Consider the following 23,602-nt stretch of genomic DNA (forward strand, 5'->3'; position numbering starts at 1 on the left):
AAGCCACCCAGAGAGGCTGTGGAGTCTCCTTCTCTGGAGACATTCAAAACCCACCTGGATGTGTTCCTGTGTGACCTGGTCTAGGTGATCCTGCTCTGGCAGGAGGGCTGGACTCAATCTCTAGAAGTCCCTTCCAACCCCTAACATCCTGTGGTTCTGTGATCTTCAGCCTGATAAAAAACAAACAAACAAGGCATCTTAAAACATAAATTACCAATTAAGCATGAAATCCTCCTCCACTGCAGCAGGCTGCTGCTGGGGTTTTCCAAGCCTTTGGCCACAAAAGCTGTTACAAGTGTATCTGCTGGAACAACCTGCAGCTTCCACGGATAAAAGAGGAACGCTCTTGCCATCAAGTCAATTGCAATAGATGACATTCCTGGCACAGAAAAACCCTTCGCTCTCTCATAGAGACAAAATTTCACCATACACAGTGCTTCCTGGGCACAGACCCACGTATTTCAGAATTCCTCTATTTGCAGCCTCCCAGCACTTTGCCAAGAGGAATGGAGGCTGTTCTGCAGACCTGTGGGAAGGGAGGACAGGAGCTCTTGGATCTCACAAGAGCAGCTCACTAACCTCACATGCACAGTGATCAATTTGCAGGACCTGACTAGAGACCATAGAAGTTTCTGTCCAGGTTCACATTTGCACATCCTGGATTTTGTTCTTGCAGCAGTTAAAATTTTGCCCTTTTCAGAACCGTGTTGAGACAACGAACAGCTTACCAGGAGGCACGGTGAAGGCCAGCCCAGCTCTAGCCTGCCCTGACAACACTTCTGCTGTGCTGGAAGAAACAAACTCCTTCAGCAGAGCCAAGACAATCAACCACATCCTGCCGCACGCTTTCACCACCACAAAGCAAAGAAAACAATGGAGACTTCTAGTGTTGGACTTCGGCAAAGACATTTATTATGCTCATTGCTGGATTGCTGTGGTACCTCCTCTGCTCTGCCCACAGTGGTGGCACAAGTGCTGTTACCATTTTGCAGCTGACGATGCCGGTGTACAAATCAAAACCCATCTTAAATCTCAAACTCCATTAGAAACACAGGAGAGAAAAAAAAAAAAAAAAAAAAAAGTAAAAAGGATCAACATTTACGAAATGGAAAGGGAAAAATGGGATGGAAGGAATTATTACCTTCGTTCTCTTTATTTCTCAAGCTTCCAAGACAGGATTACAAACAACAGAGAGCAAATTAAAGCTAGAAATGAAAATACCTGACAGCATCTGTTTAAAAATTACAGCTAAAAAGAAACCTAATAAAAAAAACCAAAACCAACCTGAATAAACAGTTATACTAGAAATAAAAATTTTTTACACGTGGGATATTTGTCTGGGATTTTTATTTCTTTAAAATAATTCATACAAATGGTTACAGTCACAAACATGTTTTTAAACCCAAAAAAAAAAAAAAAAAAAAAAAAGAAAAGAAAAAAAAAGAAAGAAAAAAAAATATATTGCTAGCCTACCACATTACCAGGAAGGAATCAATGTAGGCAATGAAATGCTGCTACTTTTCAGTAGTCTAGTGCCTTTTCTGCATACCACCAATAATATATACTTTAACTGGTGACAAAAAGCACAACGCTCGTTTATACAAAACCCTTTTAATTCCTCTAAATCTCTTTGCAAGGTCTTTTTTTTTTTTTTGAAATAAGGGAATTCATGCCAAAATTAGGGGGGGGGGGGGAAGAAACAAAACAAAAACAAAACAAAACTGTTTTTGCCTTTTTTTTTTTTAATTTTATTTTTGTTTACTAAATTATTCTAAAAAATAAGACAAGCAGGTAGAAAAAACAATGCACTGTGTGGCGTAGAAAGAAAAATGGGAAAAATTCATTGTCCTGAGAAGTTTGCCAACTGCCTCGTTCTGGGGCATGGTTTTAAAATATAAAAGAAAGGATTTTTTTTTTTTAAATCTCAAAATCGGTTTGTTGAATGCCTTCCCCTTACTTTTTTTTTTTTTCCTCGTTGACAGCTAAGCAAACAAACCCTTTTTTTTTTTTAATGTTCTAAAAACTGTACACAGACAAGTACATTCATGATATAATTAACTACTAACTTCTCTTGCTTAACAAAGAACCCATAGGACACAGAAACAGTGATCAGTCCACGGGACAGGGACAAACTACAATTGATACGGAGGAAAAAAATGCTTCCAAATCTTCTTTTTTTTTTTTTTTTTTTTTTGTCTCCCACCTTTTCCTTTCACACTGTTAATTGGACCAGTTTCTAGAACAAGAATCGTCTCCTCCTGTAAGTTCATGGTTTTGCCTTGACTCAAAATCCAGGGTTTAGTTTTGTTGGTTTGTTTCCAGGCGCAGAAGCCGGAGTCTCCAGAGCTGGGAATGCTGTTCTCCTAGGCTACAATTGGTCGCTGGGGTGGTCTCTATCAGCTTCTGGTTTGACAGTTTGGCCAGGGGAAGGAGCGTGGGGCGGGTGGGCTACAGCGGGGAGGCCGTGTGATAAAGACATAGGGTTGGGGACTATTCCTTCTACCGCCGCAGGTATGCCGGTGGAGGCCACGCTTACAACGCCCGGGGGGTACCTGCTGAGAAACCAGAACATAGATGAGGACCAAGGCAAGGGTGACCAGACAGCCCTCCTGCCACTTCCTACAGCTACAGAGGTGCTGCTTTTATCTTCAGAGCTGCAAGAAGGCCACTTGGTTAAGCTCCAGAAGAGATACTACATGCAAAAGATGTATTCTACCCAAATGAGAAATGAGATTTGTTGGATTGCTCTCCAGCTTTAACAGCATGAGCGACAGCACAGCCAAGGAAACAACCTGGAAGCACTGCTCCTCTCAGTAAGAAGCAACTGAAGCTCAGCCCATACAATAGCTACCTGTTTCCCATGACTCTTCTTCAGGTTGACCTTTGGGAAGTTCTAAAATATTGTTGTTGTTAAAAATATTTAGTTTTGCAAAGCTTCCTGAGAGCTCCTCAAAGGCAGCAGTCATAGCTACATACTCAAGATGACAAATTCAAGCCTGTTGTGCCTGAGTAACTCTTTCAGTATCACACCAGCCAGAGCACTTGTCTGAAGAATGAGCACAGGTGCTATGGGCAGACTGCAGGAAAGAGATTAAACAAAACACTGCAGGGGGCTTTAAAGATTTGTTACTCCTAGATGAACACCAAAGCCTAAATATTTCACAAATTCCAAGTCACCCTCTGGATCAGTTTGGTTTCATGATGGCTCTGATGTAATCAGGCTAGCAAATCTCCAGTTTCCATCCTGGAGCTCAGCAGCAGCTGATGAGCACAGGCCCGCCAGTGCTGTGTGTACCCAGTAGCCACACATTAACATCTCTAATAAAAACTCCTCAACTATCTGCAAGCTGCCTTCCCCTTGCCACTGAACACTGGCCCTTTGCCTCTCCTCTCCATCATACACCCACCCACTCTTCCCTTGTCCTCCGTGGTTCTGCCCAAGCACGCACTGAGAAGCCTGAACACCCAAACCATCGCTTCCTGTGCCATTCAATACCTTCATCTTCACTCAAGGAACAACCCACATTTGTGTGACCTTTAGCATTGGTAAGCATCTTGCATTTCACACAGTAAATGGTTTTGTTTCCCACAGAAGAGGATGATTTTTCAGACCTAGATTATATTCTGCTGCTGAACGCTCTAAGTTCTATGCACATCATAGTATCTGATCATTTAATAGTTCTGTCCTACACCAAAACACAAGTCAATGTTGTACCCAGAATAAAACAGCCTCGATGGTTTTAGTTCACCCAAAGACCTATTTGCATTATTTAACATATAAATTACCCCAGGTCTTATCTTCTAATGCAATTACATGACTGTGATACAGTTATTAGCACATCTGAAACATTACACTGCCTGTGAAAGACTCCAGAACTCAGCTAGTTGAACATAATCTTGGAGTGGAAAGAAAAGGCAGAAAAAAGATTTGTTTGGAATAATCATTTCAAATTCTGTACTCAATCCAGGTGGGAATTAAGCATCAGCAAATTCTACTACTGAAACCAATTTCTTGAAGCCTGAGCTTCAAGTTCTGCATATTTTATACTGCACACAATAATCACTGCCTTCAGCCACACTCAAACACTGTTTTATCACTCCTCCAAAATGAAGCTTTTAATATTTGTTGTATGACTCTTGAGGTCTCCTGCAAAATTCCTCAAATGAGTTTCATTTTGATTTGAAAACAACTGAAGTCAGGATTTATTTATGATTATTTTTCTTTGTTCAAAAAAAACAGACTGAAAGGTCTAAACCAGACATTCAGCTTCGAGCCGATCCTGTTTAAATTCAATACATATGGTCTTGACCTTGTAAATCATTAACTCCCCAAACATTCCCAAGTTAAAACCCATTTCTAGCTGTGAGACCTGCTTCTGTTGGACTTGGGACCCCCACAAATGAGAACAAACAACTGTATTTTAGTTGGGCACACAATCCTGCTCCTAAGCCGTACCAGGGCTGGAGTCCTCCCCCCCCAGTACAACAGCACTGCCCCAAGTGCTCCAAGGTAAGCTCTGTGGATCCACAACATGCTGTGCGAGGAGAGCAAGTGCTGCTGCAGGCACCGCAGGTACTTCAGCCAACAACAAGCATAAGACATTGACAAACTGAAGTTACCCTTCTGCTTTGGTGCACACAGGACTACTGCTAAGAAGATTCTGGCAGAGAGTGGTGATGCTCCCCCCATTATCTGCCCATCACTCTGAGAAGACTGTTAGTAGTCACTGGGACAGAGCCTTGCCTCAGTCCTCAGCACTGCACAGCCAGGTTCCCACATGGGGTAACACAAAAAAGTCCTGCATGTGTGGAAAGCATTGGGGCAGCCCTCCTGAAGAAGGACAAAGAAAGAAGAGATTTATGAAGACGGACAGCAGAAAAATTAGGACAAAGAGTTTTAAAAGAGTAGTGGAAGGACTGCACTGTCACCTCCCTCAAAGCACTGGAGGAAGCAGTACTTCATAGCTTTCTCAGCCACTTCCACCCTACTTAGGAGTAAATTCCATCATAGATGATATAAAATTGCAGACACTTCATAAATAAAAATTGTGTGAAGCTGGCTGCCAGGGAAAATCTGCTGCTGGAAGAGCTGCCAGGGCTAAAGGGACAGAGAGACTCTCAAACGAAGTAGTTACAGACTGGACACACCAGGTGTAAAACAACTGCCCCTTTCTATCAATTATTAAAAGCTTTTCTCACAGTTGGCTGAGAACACATAGATCAAGTCCCTCAAATGCTTTTGCTTAAAAATTAAACAAATAACTTAGAAAATACTACTTGAAACATGTTCATAATGGCCCCAGGCTATTCCACTCCCTTCACCGCTGAGTTACTTGCTCTGTCTGCAGGCGATAGAACCACATAACAATGGTTTATGATAGGAATTTCGTCAGTAACCTCTTGCTGCATCATTACCTTCAGCAAAAGGAATCAACTGCCATGCCCTCACTGGAGATGGCCAGAGTGTCTTACTGGGATATACAGGAAACTCTGTTGTTCAGGTGCCACTAACCACACAAAAAAAGGTAAAGAAAGAAAGGCTACTCACACAGACTGCCAACTGGCAAAGCAAAATTACCCTCTTGAAGGCAACAATCATGAAAGCAAAATAGTTAGGCCCAATGCCACCAACGAGAAGCTCTGTTATTGCTTCTGGAACACCTGCCCTGAACTGGGGAGGCACTCCCTGCACACTTACCTGTATGCAGCACCATTAAGCTCTGGATGAACAACTCCAGGATCCATGCTGGCCCAATGTGTAGCTGCAGTCAAGTGATCTTTGTTAACACAGTTTTTCAGACTGTCTGGAATACGACCTGGGGTGAAGCAAGGGAGAGGAAAGAAGAACCCATTAAAACAGTAAGGTCTTATGCTCTTAATGCATCATGTTACAAGTAACTGCAAATACTTACATATTTAAATCAGTACATAAAACCACAATAAGCTTATGTTTGATTATCACTGCTCCTCATCTGTCTGGGACTTGGCTAACAATGATTAAATCACACTGCATCATTTGTATATCTCTGTCTTTGTCCTTTGTACACAGAGTCTCAATAAAGCCACCAACAACTGTCCTGAAAAGCTAAAATCTGAATACAGAGCATGGCTGCCACTCCTAGAATCAAACAATGGTAGGAGGTGGAAGGGACCGCTGAACAAAGCCTCCCACTCTGTCTTTAACTTCATTTTCCTTCTTTTCCCTCCACAGGTAACAGCAATGAAAATACTTCTTGAACAATGTAGGCTTCTGGGTGTTTTGCTATAAACGTTTATAGTCAAAATTTCCTGTCCTAATCTTCCTCTATCTCAATTTCTCTTCAGATTTACTTACTCTAACATATTCCTTCTCCGCCATCTCTGCCATTGCTGTTTTCAGTGGTCCTCCTTATTTAATACTTTAAATGTTTTGATGTTCAAAAACAGATTTAAGGATATTTCATTTCTGCTTATTATTTTCTACATCAGAATGTTATCAGACTTTTGGTGACAGCAGAAGCATTTAACATCTTTGTCAGCTGACAGTCATACCTTGCATTCTTCCCATGTACACCTCTTGCAAGTGAGTTTCTCTTCTCACATCCTCCGTGTTCTCACATATCCAGGTTATCTAACCTTGCCTGTATCTTCCCTACATTTGTTTCACTGAAAGCCAGTGTCATTCCCACCTCCCTAATGCTGCCCTTACTACAAAGCATGAGCAAACACTGGGTGCTGCCAGTATCCACATCAGGGATTTCAGTGGCTGAGGGAACGATCACTTGAAGGAGACACAGGTCTGTCTTCCCAGGCACATATCCGGCTACTACACAACATTTATCACAGAACTAGCTCCATACAGCTGACTTCCTCCGCTTTCAGACCTTAGCCTCTTCATGCTTATGCGCATTGATCATCAGCCCCCACACAGCAGGTGTGGGATGCGGGTTTGTGCAGTCTCCCTAGAGCTATTTGAGAGCAGGCAACAGGATACAGCAACGTAATGACTGCGCTGTTAAGAGCTCTTCTCACTCAAGGACTGACTCCAACAAAGGGATGGTCAGACTCTTCAGGTTTCCTCTAAAATAGAGAGAAAGAGTCCTGCAAAGACCATCAGAGCAGGAGTTCAGGAGGTGCCTTTAGTCACCATCCAAAGGAGACCCCTCTCTCCACAGAGGCTGAGTTGACACTCAGCTGTCAGCCTCTCTAGGCACACTGTCTGCTTTCTGTGGAGCAGAGCAGTGTGCTGGCACCGAGCTGCTCTCAAGGTGACACAGATGGCCCCTGTGTCTGCAGAGCATTCAGCCTAGATTGCCAAGGGGGAAAACAGCAAAGTCCTACTAAAGAGAGAACATTAGTGTTTAATGAATCATTTTCCAGTATGAAAATCCTTCCTTTTATTTTAAGCTACAAGGGATTCAAACCAATGCCAAATGGCTCACTCTTCTCATTTTATTTATTAGCAGTGCATGCTCAAGACTGAAGTGTTTTCTCTTATGTGCATAGCTCACAATTACATGGTAGTTATGTAACAAATGACTTTGCTCTTTAAAATGCCAGACTGCTTTAGCAACGCTTCAAAGAGAGGAGCATCTAACCCAGAATGTCCTCCCAACAGCACACTGACAACCTTGTGCTGACAGAGCTGTCGAGAGATGAGCATCACTAGAACAGCATGAAGCTCTATATGCTCTATCTCTGAACACTGCAGCTTGAAAGACACTGAAATTCCAGGCAGTCTCCTAAAACCAACCGGGATGAACCAAGGAAATTACAAAGGAGCCAAAGAGAAAAGGACACAGCACTGCTCCTGACAAGCATAAGGGAGCATCCTGTAAAATCTCTGAAAGATGTCATAAGCACCTGAAAGACCTACAGTCAAACCTATCAAATGTATAAATATTTATAAGCAGCAACACCACAAAAAGCAGGTTTGGCACATTTCTATTCCATGGCCAAAGTGCTGCTTTTGCAGTGTCTGCCTTCCTTGAGGTAATTTTGAGAACAGACTGAGTGTCTATTTACTCATTTCTATGTTCCAAATAAGTGGTAAACAAAACCTAAAGCTGGTTCTTTTCAGCATCTTTCAAGTCTGAAGACCCAAAAAGGCTGTTCTGAGCCATAAGGCAGGGAATGTGCTGGGTGCCTACCTGTGATCGCCCTCCGGATCTCTCGTGCAGCTTCCTCCCGCATCTCGATAGAGGCTTGTTCACTGTACCAGGCTGCATGCGGGGTACAGATCAGGTTTGGGGCATCCTTCAAGGGGCCCTGACTAAAGCTAAATGAAGATTTAAAACAAGATCAAATGACAAAAAACAACTGAGTGGGGGAAAATGAGAGGGAAGGAAGGGGGTGGAATCCAGATGGATTTGTGCATACACAGAATAATTTCAACAGTACAAGAACTGCATTTCTATTCCTTGTTGAGTTTGATTTTAATTCTATCAGTTAATTTAACACACTATTCAAGGCATACATAAGTCACAATCACCCTCTTACAAGCTAAAAGGGTAGAACCTAAGCATAGCGGCAACATTAGTTTCTGTCAAGTGCACTGACTGATAACTACAGCCACTGCTGCCCCAGCTGTGGGGCAGAAATGCATGAAGCAAGGCCCAGATCAGTTTAGGATGCCATTCCCTGGCTCCATTTTATCACTTTGCATTAACCAATAAACCCCTGATCTCTCAAGAGTCACTATGGGACATTAAATCATTTAAAGAAAAAAAAACCCTTGCAATTATTTCCAAATAAAATGTGTGTCCACGAGCAGCCTCAAGCCTCCTTTTTTTAATAACTCAGTTATTTTTATCTGTTATTTTTAATCACTTTTTATTTCTTTCTTCTTCCTTCATAGAAACTTCACAGAAATAAGGAAATTCACAGGTTTATTTTTGGGGAAAACAACAGATCTGTATCAAAGTGCTATTACAGATACAGGGGAAAGAAATTTGCTCCTATTTATTTCCAGATTTAAATGTCTTACAATCAATTATAAGAGCAGGGGAACAAATATTTTAGGACAAAAGTGTGCTGTAAGTGTTGGTCATAATTGATGAACTGATAGACTTCATCTGTAGTTCAGTTAATGTCAGAGTATCTGGCAAAACTCTTGAGTAAAGAGTTGCCCACTGCCATCAGACAAGCAGCATGGAGCCAAGGGAAATGGAGGCTGCAGGTGTGCCACTGAATCTCTGCAGACTGCATCTCCAGGCAGCACCTGGGGCTCCCCTGGCCTGCTAGGGCAGAGGTGAGACCTAAACTGGGGAAAACAGATGTAGCTGGAAATCCCTTTAGCTGTTACATTCTGGCTTTGCATGGCACTGCAATGACTGCATTTAGAAGTCAAGGACTGCAGGGTGGGCACAAATAACATTACATATTTGTGAGGTGGCTAGACCATGGCACCAAGTGCCCCATCCCTGGGGCAGTTCAAGGCAAGGTTGGACATGGCACTTGGTGCCATGGTCTAGCCTTGAGCTCTATGATAAAGGGTTGGACTTGATGATCTGTGAGGTCTCTTCCAACCCTGATGATACTGTGATACTGTGTTGCAGCAGCTATAACAACTAGACCTAAAAGGATGCTATTCTAGTTTTAAAAAGCTTCTATTTCCACTCCCCAAGCTGACAGTGGCAAACTGTCCCCTCTCCAGTCTTCACAGGCTGCCCCTGGAGTCCTGGATCTGCTCCTCTTCAAAAACTCATATGGATTTTTCCAGTTGCCATGAACATTTCTCCCTGTCCAGACTGAGGATGGCTTTGTGACACACAAGCACTAAGCCACGGCAGCCTCTTCTCCTAACTCCAGAGGTCAGGCTGTGGACTTAAAGGCATTTCAAACAGGCTCATTTGACTAGGGGTGCCACACAGGGCAGTGGTTCATTTCCGCCTAGCCTGGGCTGCTCAGTGTCACTCTAAAACACCAGGCTTGTGCTAGACTGATCACAGCAGAGTAACTACTGCCCTGATAAAGGGTTAATCAAAACCAAATCTACTTTCTCATCATCTTCACCTCTTTTTGGCCCTGCTGCATTTCTGAAAGCTTCTCCTGCAGAGGCCACCCAGACAGAAGTCTGTCTTTTTTCTCCAGGAAGGTGTCAAGAGGTAATTATTTTGGACACCAAATCTCAACCTCTTTGCCTTCTGAGAGTTTGTTCAGTCAATGTTAGTTGCCTCCAAAGCTGCAGAGACAAAAGGAGCACTCCCCTCAGAGCCATGACACAAAGCCATGCCCAGGACCTGAACGCAAGTCCTTGCTAGGTCTGCTAAATAAACTCAGTGGATTTCAGTTGGGGGTTTTATAAATTGGCTATAATGTCTTTTCCCTTCTGACCACATTCCCCAGCTCCACCTACATTTGCTTTAGTCCAGTGCTGCACGGATTCATGCCGCTTTACTAAAGGAGCATTTAGCTGAGGCAAAACTCAGTTTACTTGTTGCTGTCGATTGTATCATGCACTAAGACTTAAAAATAAGAAAGTGAACAAAATAAAAAGAAAAGAAAAGGAAAAGCACCTGAATGGTTCTGACTCATGTACATCTAAGGCTGCCCCTCGTATCCTTCCTTCCTTCAGGGCCTGTGCAAGTGCTTTTTCGTCTACTAACCCACCTCGAGCTGTGTTGACCAGGAAAGCCCCTTGTCTCATCTAGGGAAAGTTGAAAAACAAGAATGATGAAATAAAAATAAATTAAATAAAATCTTTGTGGCATTTTTTTTTTTTTACTCAAAAGAAGCATCCATCACACACAAAGGCTTTTCAGCTGGTTAACCTGTAACAGTTGTCACCCCTCACCATTGCAAAGCACCACCAAATGCGATGCTTCCAGCAGAAAATGCTATTTCACAGCACTTAGGAACCTTTTGTTTCTCATAAGCAGTGTCTTTTAACAGAAGCCTTGCTTCAGATACTGTGCAGGAACACGATCAAAAGATACAACTGTGCATAGGAAAGCGACAGATCATTTTATGCCTTTTGATTTCACTGTGAAATTGCATGCGACAAACTCCAGCACATCCTTAAACAAATTCATACTTTGTGGTTTGCGACTTTCACACAAATAAAAAGCCTGCACCAATTCTGCAGAAAAACCAACGCTTTTGGATTTTCAAACACTCTTCCCTTTAGTTGTCAAAACACAGTAGGATCTGTTTTATTTATTTTTGTTACTTCAAGCTTCCTGCTCCCCGTGAGACTTCCCGAAGAGAGGCCTACAGAATTCCTATATTATTCAATTAAAAGGCATGAAAACAAACGTGGTTGAGGACGCCGCGTGCCCAGGAGAGAAGCTGTGCTGTGTGCTGGGCAGATTAGCATTGCAGATGACACTGTGTGGGGAGAACCACATGGGTTTCCACCATCATGCAACCACAGCGTCAAAACAAACTGATGGTTTCAACAGGAGATGGTACAGAAAAAATTAAAAATCAATCATTCAATCCTGCTGCCAGCCACCCTAACACTTCAGTTATTACCAGGTGCCTCAAACAGCTTCTGAAGGTGAGCATACAAGGGAATTGTGGCAATGAAAATATCATTTTGTACTGACTCCATCTCTCACAGTGTGAACAAGAAACCTCCAATGTTTTAACCCCTGAGTTAACTACTTGAAGCCTACACATCAAACTAAAGCTTCTGTAATGGATCCCTGTGCTGAAAGATTGACTGGAAATGTCAAATTCAACAACAAGGAGATTTAGATGAAAGTCAGCTGAAGAATTTTTAACTGAGATCATTGGCAATATTAATCAATTAACAGCTATATGCTTGCAGTTAGCTTTTGAGAAAAAACAAACCATATTTTCCTGGCCAACTCACTGGGTTTAACATGGTCCTGCCTTTCCATCTGGAGACTCCTGGGCTTGCAAGAGAACCATCTATTGGTGTCTACAGGAAAACCAAAGTCCTCTTAGAGGAGCAGAATGAAGAGATGGTTTTAAGTTTTACATAACTTGGGAACTGAAACAGTGAAGAAACGATATAGCTTGTCTAGTAACAAGATGACATTCCTGAAGGGAACCATCACTGCAGCTCCACTACTGACATCAGTTGAAAGAAACAGACCAACTCAAGTGACACCCACATCTGCTGTGCAGACATGCCCTGTAGGCTTGAGGAGCTTATGTACCTTGACTGTTTCTGGGTTCTCGCAAGTAACTGGCTTGACTTTCAATCTAGCACTGAGTTTTAAGTGTGCTCATGCCCTCTGAAGGGTTGACCATTTTCATCAAAGCAAATCCTGCTAAAAATCCTCTGTTCAAGGTTAAGAACCTTATTTTCCAAGCTCTAAAGCTAACACTAAGACAAGTCCAAGGCAAACAGAACGTGGCTGTATAACTGCCTCCCAGGGGGAGTGATTGAGGTGACTCATGATAAACTGTGAGGGTGGATGCAGTTCGAGATGATGCTGAACAATGGGAGGAAACTTCAAAGAGCTTCACAGCTAGAACTGCTGATGCTGTTAAACTCCCGGCATCAAACCTGCAGAGCTGCTTTACAAACACACTGCATTTAAAGTGAAGTGCCTGCTTCTCAGATTGGTCAAACTAAGATGACCTCAGCTTCTCTTAAGAGCACTTGAATAAAACACATTCAATAGGCACAAGCTTGAGACAGTTCTTACAGCTAACTCTGGGACTACAGGGCCAAGCACCATGGCTAGACAAAATGCTGACTAATTAAAGGGGGAAAGCTAATGAAGGAGAAGACTGACACCAACTTTTAAAAGACATTTTGAAGTTATGTCACTGCAGATTTGAAACAAAATTCAGGATGTGACCTAGTGAAAAGAGATGCACTACATGTCTCTGTACTTGGTGTAGGAACTGGTTATTCCATGAGCATGCAATACTGGACAGAAGTGTCATGTCACACTACACATTTCAGGCTAACTAATATCTGTCAGCCTGGGGGAAAAAAAGGCTATTCTGCCTCTTTCTGATACATATTCAGAAGATATGACTGCTTAGTTTGCATTAAACAGAGGTGTTAAGTTTCACGGTTTTCACATCAGCTGTTATGATACAGACTGTTTCATCCGAAGCATCCATCTTCTAACACCTTGATCCTTGCTTTAATCAGGAAGGGTAACAACTGGCAAGATGAATGCTTACTATATCCTTTCCAGTACAGACTGTCATTTCAGGTGGTACCAGTTCTAATGATTTGTTTGTTTCTCTCATTATTGAACTAAGCCCTCCCTAGAGCTCACTGCATGTATCCCACTTCCATTCAAAAACTTCCTATGAAACACTGAGCCAGGTTTCCCAGCCCACTGCATGAGCAGTGACCACTGCTCAGCCTCCAACAGCTGCCCTTTGGGTCGGGTCTGGATGTCTGCTTGTAAAGCCACCTAACTGTCAGAATCACAAGATGTACGTGAGCGCACAGAGGGGAGCCCTCAGGGCAGTGATAGAGCTCTCTTCTCTTACAGATCTGGGCTTCAAACATCTTCATTTCTTCAAAGTTTTAAATCCAAAGCCCTGTTTTTATCTTAAGATGGATCTTCAAAACGCCTGAACTCTCAATCCAAGAACTGTGTTAGTGTAACAGATCCTGCATGATGCAGAACACTTTCAGCAATTACTTCAGTTCTCTTGAAGTTCAAGAGCAGTAGGTACAAATCACTGCTCAGAAGCCAAGCAATAATTTTACTGCAAATGAGTGATAGTGTTACTAGCACAAACATCACACATATAAAACCCAGGAAAACCAAGTGAAATATTCCAGAGTTTCTTTCCTGTAGACTATCAAAGTTCTTGTATCTCAGCTGTTGCCTACACTGAGGCTGCATTAAGAAGCCAGACCTGGTGGAGAAGCTTACTAACAAATTAGTCCAGAATAGACCAGTTCTAGAATCATCTAGATTCTGAAATTATTTTAATATTACCTAAAACTTTAGGGAGAGATTAGTACTGACTCTAAAGAGCAGTATTTTTCCAGGTAATGCAATGCTGCAGATGCAATCCATCCAGGAACAGCTCTGCAGGCGTCAGCAGCGAGCACAGGAGGGAGCCATTTAGTCACAATCCTGAAATCCCATCTAAAGAACCCCAACTGAGGAACCAGAGTGCAAGCAGAACTGCTACCTGAAAACATACCGGTGAGAAGTGGCTGCAGGAGCCAGAGAAAAGGTGCTTTTACAGAGACACAGCTTCATTCAATCTCAGCAACATTCAGAAGAGCAAATGATTTTCACGAAGTTACTGAAGAAAAAAGCCAATAAAAGCAAGAACAGGCAAGCCACAAACTATTTGCTACTCAGTTATAAGGCTGCTTGATCTCAAAGCAGCTAGAGGGAAAGAGCTCCTCTCAGATGAGAACCTGCAAACCCTAGAGCATGTCAGCCAGCAGCAGCAGGGTGCCCACAGAGCTCATTACCTGCTTGATGGTGAAGTCATTAATAAGATGATGATTGTGTTCATTCAAGTTGCAGTGCAGGGTAACACAGTCACTGTGGAACAGCAGGTCCTGCAAGGTGCTGACCCGTTGCAGTCCCAGAGCTCGCTCCATGCCATCTGAGAGGTATGGGTCATAGAAGATCACACTGAAGCCAAAGGCTTTGGCACGTAGTGCTACTGCTTGCCCAACACGCCCTGCAACAAGAAAGAGGCAATTAGGACAGAAATGGAGCAGCTGGTGCAAGGCATTCTCTTCCTGTTGCAAATGCTCCCACCAAATCATACCCTTTTGTAACAGCACCTAGAGAAGGATGCAAGAGAGCTCCCATCCCACTGGAAATCATCCCCCAGACCAGAAATGTGACCTCTGGGTTGTCACAGTGTCCAAAAGCAAGCAGGAGCTTTGCACCTTTTGCAGCCCCAGATCTGAAATGCCAGAAGATGCCACGTCATCTGCAGTGAGCTGTGTAACACCGGAGTTTGCCTGCTGGGCCTGCTGATGGCAAAACACCACAGCTTGTGAACAGATCCTGCCAAGGGCTTACTCTTACCCATGTCAGACCAGCTGGCTTTAATAAAAAGCTATAAAATTAATCCTCAGAAATGGATGCAATAAAGGTAATTTGCTTAATCTGAAACTCAACCATTCTCAATGCTTAAGACCTCTTTTCTAAACCACTATTTTCTTCTGTACTGAAAAGCATCCATTTGGCATTAAAATGCCTAAAAAATGCCCTGACACCAGAGGCTTTAAAAAAATGTATCCATCTACCTAGATGACAAATAAATGAGTCACTCACATGGCCACTGGGTAAAATGAGTGCAATGCCTTTTGGTATGCCCCCACCGATATTAGCTTTTCTCTGTTCCTCTTCCCTTACTGGCATATCTCAGAGCTGTGCCTGAAATTGCTGACAGGCACAGGCCCACGCCACAAGTCTCAAGAAGTGTTCCCCTCTGACACACCACCACTAAAACCCAGTGAAAACAGACAGTAAGCACTTCTAATAAGTAAGAGTATTCTGAAGAATAAGAACTAACAGCTTCTGGGGTTCTCAGCTGCTCACTGGATTACTCAGAGTAGTACAAAGGTTAAAGAGCTTTCCAAAGCAGCACTGGACACACCAGAACAAGCATGGCTTGTTTTGAAAACAAGTTAATAAGTTTCCTTTCCTAACAGCTGAGTTTGTTCAAAAAAGCATCACAGGGAAATCCCATCTCTTGCCAACTGTGCTTGAAGGGATTTCCCCCTGCTTTTCAGTTCCTCTTTGAATAAAACTTAAGAGGCTTCTTCACAGAAGAAAGGGTTTTTGTTGAGCACGTTAACCTGAACGTAGCAATTCTGCAGTGCTCAGTGACAGCTGTGCTTGGAATATTAAGCAATTGCAATGTGACAGGGGCTGACTGCTTTTCTCTCGGGACACCAACTTCAATCAGTCTTCAAACCCCTTCCTTCTCATACTTGCATACATCTTACTTGTTTGCTTCTCAAGATGTTTTTCTAGCAGAAAATTATCAGCAGAAACACTGCATTATTCCCAAGTTTTGGCATGTTGCCTGCTCAACCATCAGCCACAAAATTTGGTGTTTTCAAGCAAGGAGCATCACTTTTGCTCCAGCTCCACATATGCACGCTCTGTACTGCACCAGTACCTGAGGGTATTCACAAGATTGAAATCTCTTACAGCACTCTCCAGTTAAAGCTACACTTCCCATTCCCTCCAGCCAGATAACAAATCAAAGCCTCTGCAATAAGCACAGCTTCCTTTTGAGACACCTGAGATCAGCTGTGGACTTCTAGACAGAGCTGTCCTAGCACAATTCCTTCACGAGACAAAACTCCCACAACTGAGAACTCACACTTAGCCTCAGTCATTGCACAATCACCCAGGCAGGCACACGGAATCTGCCAATCCCTTTTTAAACTGCAGCCAAGAAACACAGCACAACCACAAACCTGCCAGAGCTTTTCCCTCTTCCTAAAAGCTTTTATTATTTAAAGACTCTCCTGCCCATGAGAAGCGGGCTCAAAACCTACCTCAGCCCATCAAGAACAGAACAGCACACAAAGCATCCCACCTTTAGGACAACTTTTACTTCAAGACATAACACAACTGATATGAATAGTCATAGAATCATAGAATGTTAGGGACTGGATCAAAAGATCACCTAGTCCAGACCCCCTGCCAGAGCAGGATCACCTATACATGGCTGCCTGGAAGAGAGGCAAACTCTTAAGTTCAAAATATTAGGTTACTCTTAAGTTCAAAACATTAGATAAACTTCTTGGTGAGCAGTGTAGGAAGAACACAGGGAAGGTATGTTGTATAGGACTGCAAGGCAATGGAGAAAGTGACCAAGGCCTGTTTTAGAATTCACATTTACAGACTGCTCTGGCAAAGCCCATGTATCATTTCACTGACACCAGCAGTATGGAGAGACACCCAAAGATGTCCAGACCTCCTGTTAGAGTTTGACCCATCCACTCCTTGTAAGTCTCCCAGTTTGTAGGTATCTCTGACCCTGACCTTGTCAGTGACCCAGTTTGAGTAGACAGCTGCAGTTGTCAATGCTCTTTGCCCAGCTCCTGGGCAAAGAATGTGCATCCTGTGCTGACATGACAAAGTCTGACCCTATGCCCTTGGCAGCGTGGCAGTGTCGGTGACCTGCCTGCAGACGTCCCTGAAAGGAAAAGTGCTTTCACTTCACAGCCCTTTCCTGTCCCTGCAGTAGTCACAGAGAATGTGGGTAATTTTTTCTCCCTCTCAGAGAGCTCTACAACGTGGAAAGTGCCATTTTGACATATTTCCTGCTGAGCACGTTAGGAGAGCTAGCAGGAGTACTGAGGTACATCACTCATTGCATGGTAGTGCCACCCAACTGCCAAGCCTCAGTGCTGTCTGGTAACAGATTAGTACTCGGCCAACATCTACTCACAACTATGGGACTGCGGAGAGAATGCAAGCAGGTGAGGAAAGAAAGTGAGTGATGACCTGCATCATGATGTAAAGACAAATTTATCTTGAGAAATTTCACCTCTAGAGTGAGGAAATGCATTAGCTGTTAGTCATCAGCATCTGTGACCACAGAGGAAAGGGAAGGGAGGGTGACTTCACTGCTGTAAAATTGTCATTGCAGCAGAACCAGGCCCAGCTATCTCTTCAGCCAAGAACTTACACGCTGCTGCTTGTAAACACTCTCCTTTTTAAATGCCCCTAAATGTTTAGATATAAGGTGAAAAGGTAGCTTTTTTTATATAAGGCTTCCTACTCACGCTCAAATCACTTGAAATATAGGACACTGGATAGTAATAAAGATAAGAAGTGACAAAGACAGCTGTTTAATGATGTGGTATTATTTATGTATGGCTCAAAGAAGCACACACTTCATAAAGACAGCAAGCAGCCCAGGCTCTGCCCTCAGGAGCTCAGAGGCTAACCAAACAGCAAAACAATGATGGATGGCATCCAATAGGCACACGAAGGAGACTTTACACTGTTCAGTCTCTGCTTATCTTCAAGCTCAGTACAAGCAGAGGATGAGACATGAGGTTAACTTTAGAGGGACAGCACAGAATAATAGGATTAAGCAGGACAGACCAAGTGTCAAAGCAGGAATATGTATGAGAGAAGGCAAAGAAAAGAGTGGGTGATGTAAAAAAAAAAGGCAAGTGAGTCATGAAACTTGGCTAGACCAGTGGATAAGGAAGAGAGCTGCTGAAACTTTGGAATGATGTAGTCATTCCCTAGCACAGAGATAGGCAAGAGCTAGGGTGTTTCTCTTTGGCAAAACAAGAGAAAAAGCCCAGGAACGGAAGCAAAGAATGTCTGGACTGAGTTGCTGCAGTAGGAGCAAAGCAACAAATTTAAGCAAGTCACTGCTGCAGAGACCATGAATTTAAGACAAGAACAGAGAAACATGGCTGTGGTCGAGACACAAGATGGTCCCAGACACACATTAAGGAGAAAGGACAGTAATACTACACAGGACTAGAGAAAAGGACTTGGTAACAGATGATGAGAACTGTTTGTTTTGTGTGCAGTGCACTCACTCATAGCCTATTAATGGCCCATCACATCTGACACTGACATCTCCAAACAATAATGAATTAAGGCAAAACTACAGACACAGAAGAGGCCACTAGTAGAGAAACATAACCTAAGGGCAGCAGCCTTTTGAAAGTGGTTGTAAATACACATTTCAGTCTGAAACTAGAGAAGCAAAGGCTCGTATCAGTCTAAGTGCCTGAAGGGCTCAAATGTAAAGCCTCTTTCAAGACTACATTCTTAATCCTCATTAATACATAGCTACACAGAGGTTTGTTTCACAGGTAGGAATCAAAGTGCTGTTCCTGTTTACATGCAAGCACAAAAACAAATAGTGTAAGTTTTCAAAACTGCATTTTCCTGCAAGCTGTGAATATTCTGTTGTAGAAAAAGAAATGAGAACGATAAAAGGTTAGAGAAAATGACTCATTAATGACTGTGACAGATGTTTACCTTTAAAATCATATTTTACCAGCCATTTAATCCACCACAAAAAGGCTTGCATTTTGAAACAAAAGCCAAGCCCTAGCATTCTGCATGGCTTTACACACACTGCCAATCTGACCAGCCATTTGGTTTTCTATACTATTCAGCCATGCACAACAAAAATCAGCACACACGAAAATTCACTTTAGGCATTATAAAATACTGCTTTGTTTGGGTTGGGTTTTTTTTTTGTTGGTTAGTTGATTTTTCATCTGTTCAGTGCAAAACAAAAATGCACTGCCAGATGACAGACACCTCCAGCAGGCACACAGCATGCGTGCCAAGGCCAAAGTCTCAAAAAACTAGGTAGGCATTTCCACTTCTAACCACTGCAGGTGATGGTCTCTAATTTATGCATTGGTGCTGGGCATTAAGCGCAACAAGCATGGTGGGTTTAAACGTAGTGCATAATTACACGTGCAGAGATTTGAGAAGGCAACTTCATGACTAAGTTCTTGGAAGCCATATTTTGAAGGCAGCTCTATGACAGTGAGGATTTTTGATGTCTTGCATACTCATTTAAATGAGTACTATGTAACACCAGGCTATTTTCAGCTTCTAAAAGAGTTCGTGGCTTGAGTTATTTGACAGCAATGTGTAACTGGAAGAGTCATTTAAGTATGATGTCTTGTTGTCAAAATCGTATTAATAATTCCTGTGGATGAATACCACAGCAATTACATCCACCATCTATCAGATCTTTGGTAAGACAAGCATATGACTGAATAATTTTTATATAGAAACTGACTTGCTTGTTTTTCCTCTGTAACAGACAGTAATTAATTCGTCTCAAGCAAGCCTGTCCATCTGTTGGACGCTGAAACACATTTAGGGCCAATTCAGAGAGGTAAGTAGGTGATTTTATTAGGGCTGGAAGAATTTCAAGTTTTCTTGCATATATTTTTCTTCTGATTTGAGTTGAAATACAATTTCAGATGTAGCTTGACTAAATGTATGAAATAATTGCTCTGTAGACTGATCCCACAGCAAATAATTTTCAGACACCTTCAAGAATGGTGAAACAAAACAGAGAAAGCACAAACTGAACCATCTATGACAACAGCTGAGAAATACAACAAACATCTGACACCAAGCTGAAGCAGCAGGATCCTTGTCCTGGAAAAGGAAAGTGACTGTAATCTCCTTTTTAACCAGACACATTCCTCTAGGAATGATATAGTATTGTGGGGGCAAGAGGGGAAAGGCAGAACTGAGCCTTCAGCTTTTATAGCTCAAATCTCCATGAGTTTTTACACAACTGAAAGGCTGAGGTGCACCAAAACATCCCCCTAAGGTGCACCAAAGCATTCCTCAAGCCAACATACCTAATCCAATAATGCCCAAGGTCTCCCCTCGGATCCTGGCAGCGCCAGAAGCCACCTCCCGGATCTGCTCCACACTCTGTACTCTTGTGCCTTCTCGTAGAGCCTGGTGCAGCCAGGTGGTTCTCCTGTAGAGGTTCAGAATGTGGCACATGGTAGAGTCTGCTGTTTCTTCTACTGAGGCAGCTGGCACATTACACACTGCGATCCCTGAAAGGAGTAGGGAGAGGACATTGGTTGCAAACAGTTGTGACTTCCTCCTCCTTTAGCAGCAATTCAGGAGGACAATCTCTACATTTACAGATATTGCAACATCTGTTTTATATAAACACCAAGGCTGTAATGGCAGACAAAACACTTAACAAACACCTGTAAATGTTTTTTCCCCCCCTGATTTATGACTATAAAGTGTATCTGCAAATTAAGACAGATAGTAAACAGCAGCAAAACCACGAAAGGAAAGCAGCGAAGATGTCAGGTAGCTGTGAACACAAGTTGGGGTCTTTGTGAGCATTTCCCATGCATGCCAAGCTGGGTGCTTGAACAGCAAAGAGAAACCCGCCTTGCTCTCGTGCACTGTGGTTAGTAGTAGCTGCTTAGATCTAACTACTTGACTGAGCTCTCCAGCACTGAGCAGACACCCCCCAAAAAAACACCTGTGCAGGTTACAAAAAATAGAAAATAATTTATAATGACAGCAAGCCTCACAAGGCAACTCTCTCTGTTCCAGGGATGAGTAATCACAACACAGGGAGGAACAACTCGCTTCATGCAAAGAGGTTTGTAGAGCTACAACAGAGTGCCCAAGCCCTTTCCTAGCCCCTCAAATTCAAGAGAGAGTTCCCACCAACCAGGAAATCAAGTCTGCCTTTGCCTGGCATATCAAAGTAACGCAAACCCCAGTCCATATTCCCAAGATGGAAAGTTACCAGTTGAAAAGGGCGTAACATCAAGCAGCTACATGACCTCCCAGACTTCCACAGACAGCTGTGGAAAGTGGATGAATTCGAGACTCAGAATTTTACTACAAAGGCAGATCAGGCAACAATTGACTGCAATTCCCCTGCGAGTTATCCCTTTCTGCTCTATACCTTCCAGTACAGTCCACAGTAGTTAATCAAGATGTTTACTCCACAAAGTTTGTGTGTTTTGACTTCTCTCTTTTCATTCCTTCTATTTATTACATGTTTTGTTTCTAATCATCAGCTCCCACAAATGTTTGTGTCTCAGTTCTGCCAACTGAGATCACAGCATACAGTGTAATTTCATGGTGGAGGGAAAAAAAACCACCAAGTGTTTTGTATCCTAAAAACCACCCTAATTCTGCCTTCACTGTCTAGTTGTTCAGGTTTTTACATGCATAAATATTCAGTGAGTCCTCAGCTAACACCAGTGTATTGTATGAAGGAAGAAAACCCATTCTCTTCAGTAACAGTAATAATAATCTTCAAGAGCTCATACCAGAGTTATCTATGTTTTACACTCTAGTGCCTTCACTCTGCTGCCAACACATTTTACATCTTAGACCACTAAAAACCAGCATAAGGAACCTGCAGTATTATTTTTCTTCCCTCTGCTGTGAAGATTCAATGTCTGCTGAGTCACTGCTCTTAAAAACAGACAAACAGCATCATTTGCTGCAATATTCATCCTGCCTCCTTGCTACCACCACCAGTAGGGTGAAGCTCCTTGTGTTGTTTTCTTTTACACAGAGGGAAAAGGTACGAGTAGGGGAAAGTGGAAAACTGAAAAATAACATTCCCTTAAGTGCACTGCATTGAACAGCTGCAGTTGTTTACACAAAAAGTCTTCTTCATGGAGCAAAAATGCAGGTTTCAGATGGCACAACAAGTTTAACAAGTATGTCTCCTGAGAGCTGGCATCAACAGAATAATGCTTTAAAGGGAACTTCAAAAGTTGTATCACATGTTTGGGGAGGGAAATGCAAAAATGACTCACCTTATACTTTCCTCTCTAATAGGTTTCCTTAGGAAACTTGGAGAACAAAAGTCAGAGGAGAGAAACGTCTTTTTTCCCTATTTCCCCCAACTTTAAAATCAGCTAATTGCTGAAAGGCAGACATGGTCAACCACAAAAAAAGAAGCCAGAAAGAGGCAAAGATATGAGATGAGGCATTTTACACAGAAGACAGCACACTCTAAGCTCATATCCATCCCTTGTATGCTCTCTTCCCTTTCCCACCATTTTTAGTTATATTGTACTCGGGTTCAGTGCTGAATATCACAGGAGTGAGGGGGCATCATTAACCCCCACTTCACTCACAGCTAGCCAATAATTAATAAAATGGCAAAAAAGACCATATCTTCCAAGCTTTTACGTAAGAAACAGGTCTTCATGCGTTTTTAAGAAGAGCAGAAGTGCTAATGAAAATATCAAGGGGCAAAGCCAGCAACAGCCCCTCCAGCCAGCTCTATGAAACCTAGCTCCAAAAGCTACCATGGAAGTACAGGCTATGTCACTTTACAGTCTCACTCTACATTGCACTGCAAGAGCAAATCAAAGCTTTATCCAAGGAGCTATTAATTCTTATGTTACCTCCCTGAAATGTGTATTATTTGCACCAGTTGAACAGATGGAAGGTGTAGTGGTCAGTACTGGAATCCAACCATTTCACTCTAAACTACTGAAATCAGAGATGTTACAACATTATACCTTCCAGCATTTATTGGCTTTTGACAAGTGGAGAACTGTATTTCCTGACTGCTGGAATGTCAAGTGGGACAGATTCTAACTGTGCAACAGTCTAATCCCAAACCAGGAACTGAATGGTGGAATGTGGCCATTTCATGTTTCATACCAATGACAACTTCCAACATTTGCTGGATTGCTGCTTGAAGAATTACACAGCTGCATTTAAATTAGTAATCTGGGTTACAATCCAGCACAGAGACTGACAGAAACAGCCAGCAAAACTCCAAAGCTTCTCCTCTCACCAGGGACTCTCTGCACAAAATGGACTCCTGGCTGGTCAGGGCCTTTGATCTGTATAGGCTTTGGTTTCTGATGAAGGACGTGAGCCCAGGCCAATCTCAACCAACACACACATTTTCTGGGGCTCACAGTGCACATGCCTGTGACATGAGTTCCAACACCCAGAACACTGCCTAGCACCCAGACTGAGCTGCTCCTCACAGAAACCCCCAAAGTAAGTCTCCATTTGCTGCCCAAATTACACTGCCATTGGAACAGGGGAGTATTTCACTACACTGATAAAGAGCCCATATTACAGCTCCTCACCGCACCAATGAGGTTGGTACTAGGACTAAACACTGTCAGGCTGAAATACACTTTTCCAAGCCCTTCCCAGGGCTTCATCTTAGGAAAGGAAGAAAATGTAGGGGTTTATTC

The 23,602-nt window shown here is 42.8% G+C and overlaps 1 protein-coding gene across 10 annotated transcripts in view; it reads right to left on the reverse strand.

The window, feature by feature from the left end:
* Positions 1-889: 889 nt before the first annotated feature.
* CTBP1 (C-terminal binding protein 1) overlaps positions 890-23,602 on the reverse strand; it is a 198,364-nt gene continuing 175,651 nt past the window's right edge. For 8 of the 10 annotated variants that reach the window (XM_064151524.1, XM_064151523.1, XM_064151527.1 and 5 more), the window contains 6 exons: positions 20,237-20,443; positions 14,360-14,574; positions 10,497-10,627; positions 8,130-8,257; positions 5,699-5,816; positions 890-2,555 (listed from right to left, as the gene is read on the reverse strand). In XM_064151524.1, coding sequence (XP_064007594.1) covers positions 2,369-2,555; positions 5,699-5,816; positions 8,130-8,257; positions 10,497-10,627; positions 14,360-14,574; positions 20,237-20,443 — 986 coding nt within the window. In that variant the 3' untranslated portion in view covers positions 890-2,368. The remainder of the gene's footprint in view (positions 2,556-5,698; positions 5,817-8,129; positions 8,258-10,496; positions 10,628-14,359; positions 14,575-20,236; positions 20,444-23,602) is intronic. The other 2 variants (XM_064151528.1, XM_064151529.1) reach the window with 2 other exon arrangements.

The sequence above is a fragment of the Pogoniulus pusillus genome, chromosome 11 (assembly GCF_015220805.1).
Source record: "Pogoniulus pusillus isolate bPogPus1 chromosome 11, bPogPus1.pri, whole genome shotgun sequence".
Lineage (NCBI taxonomy): Eukaryota > Metazoa > Chordata > Aves > Piciformes > Lybiidae > Pogoniulus > Pogoniulus pusillus.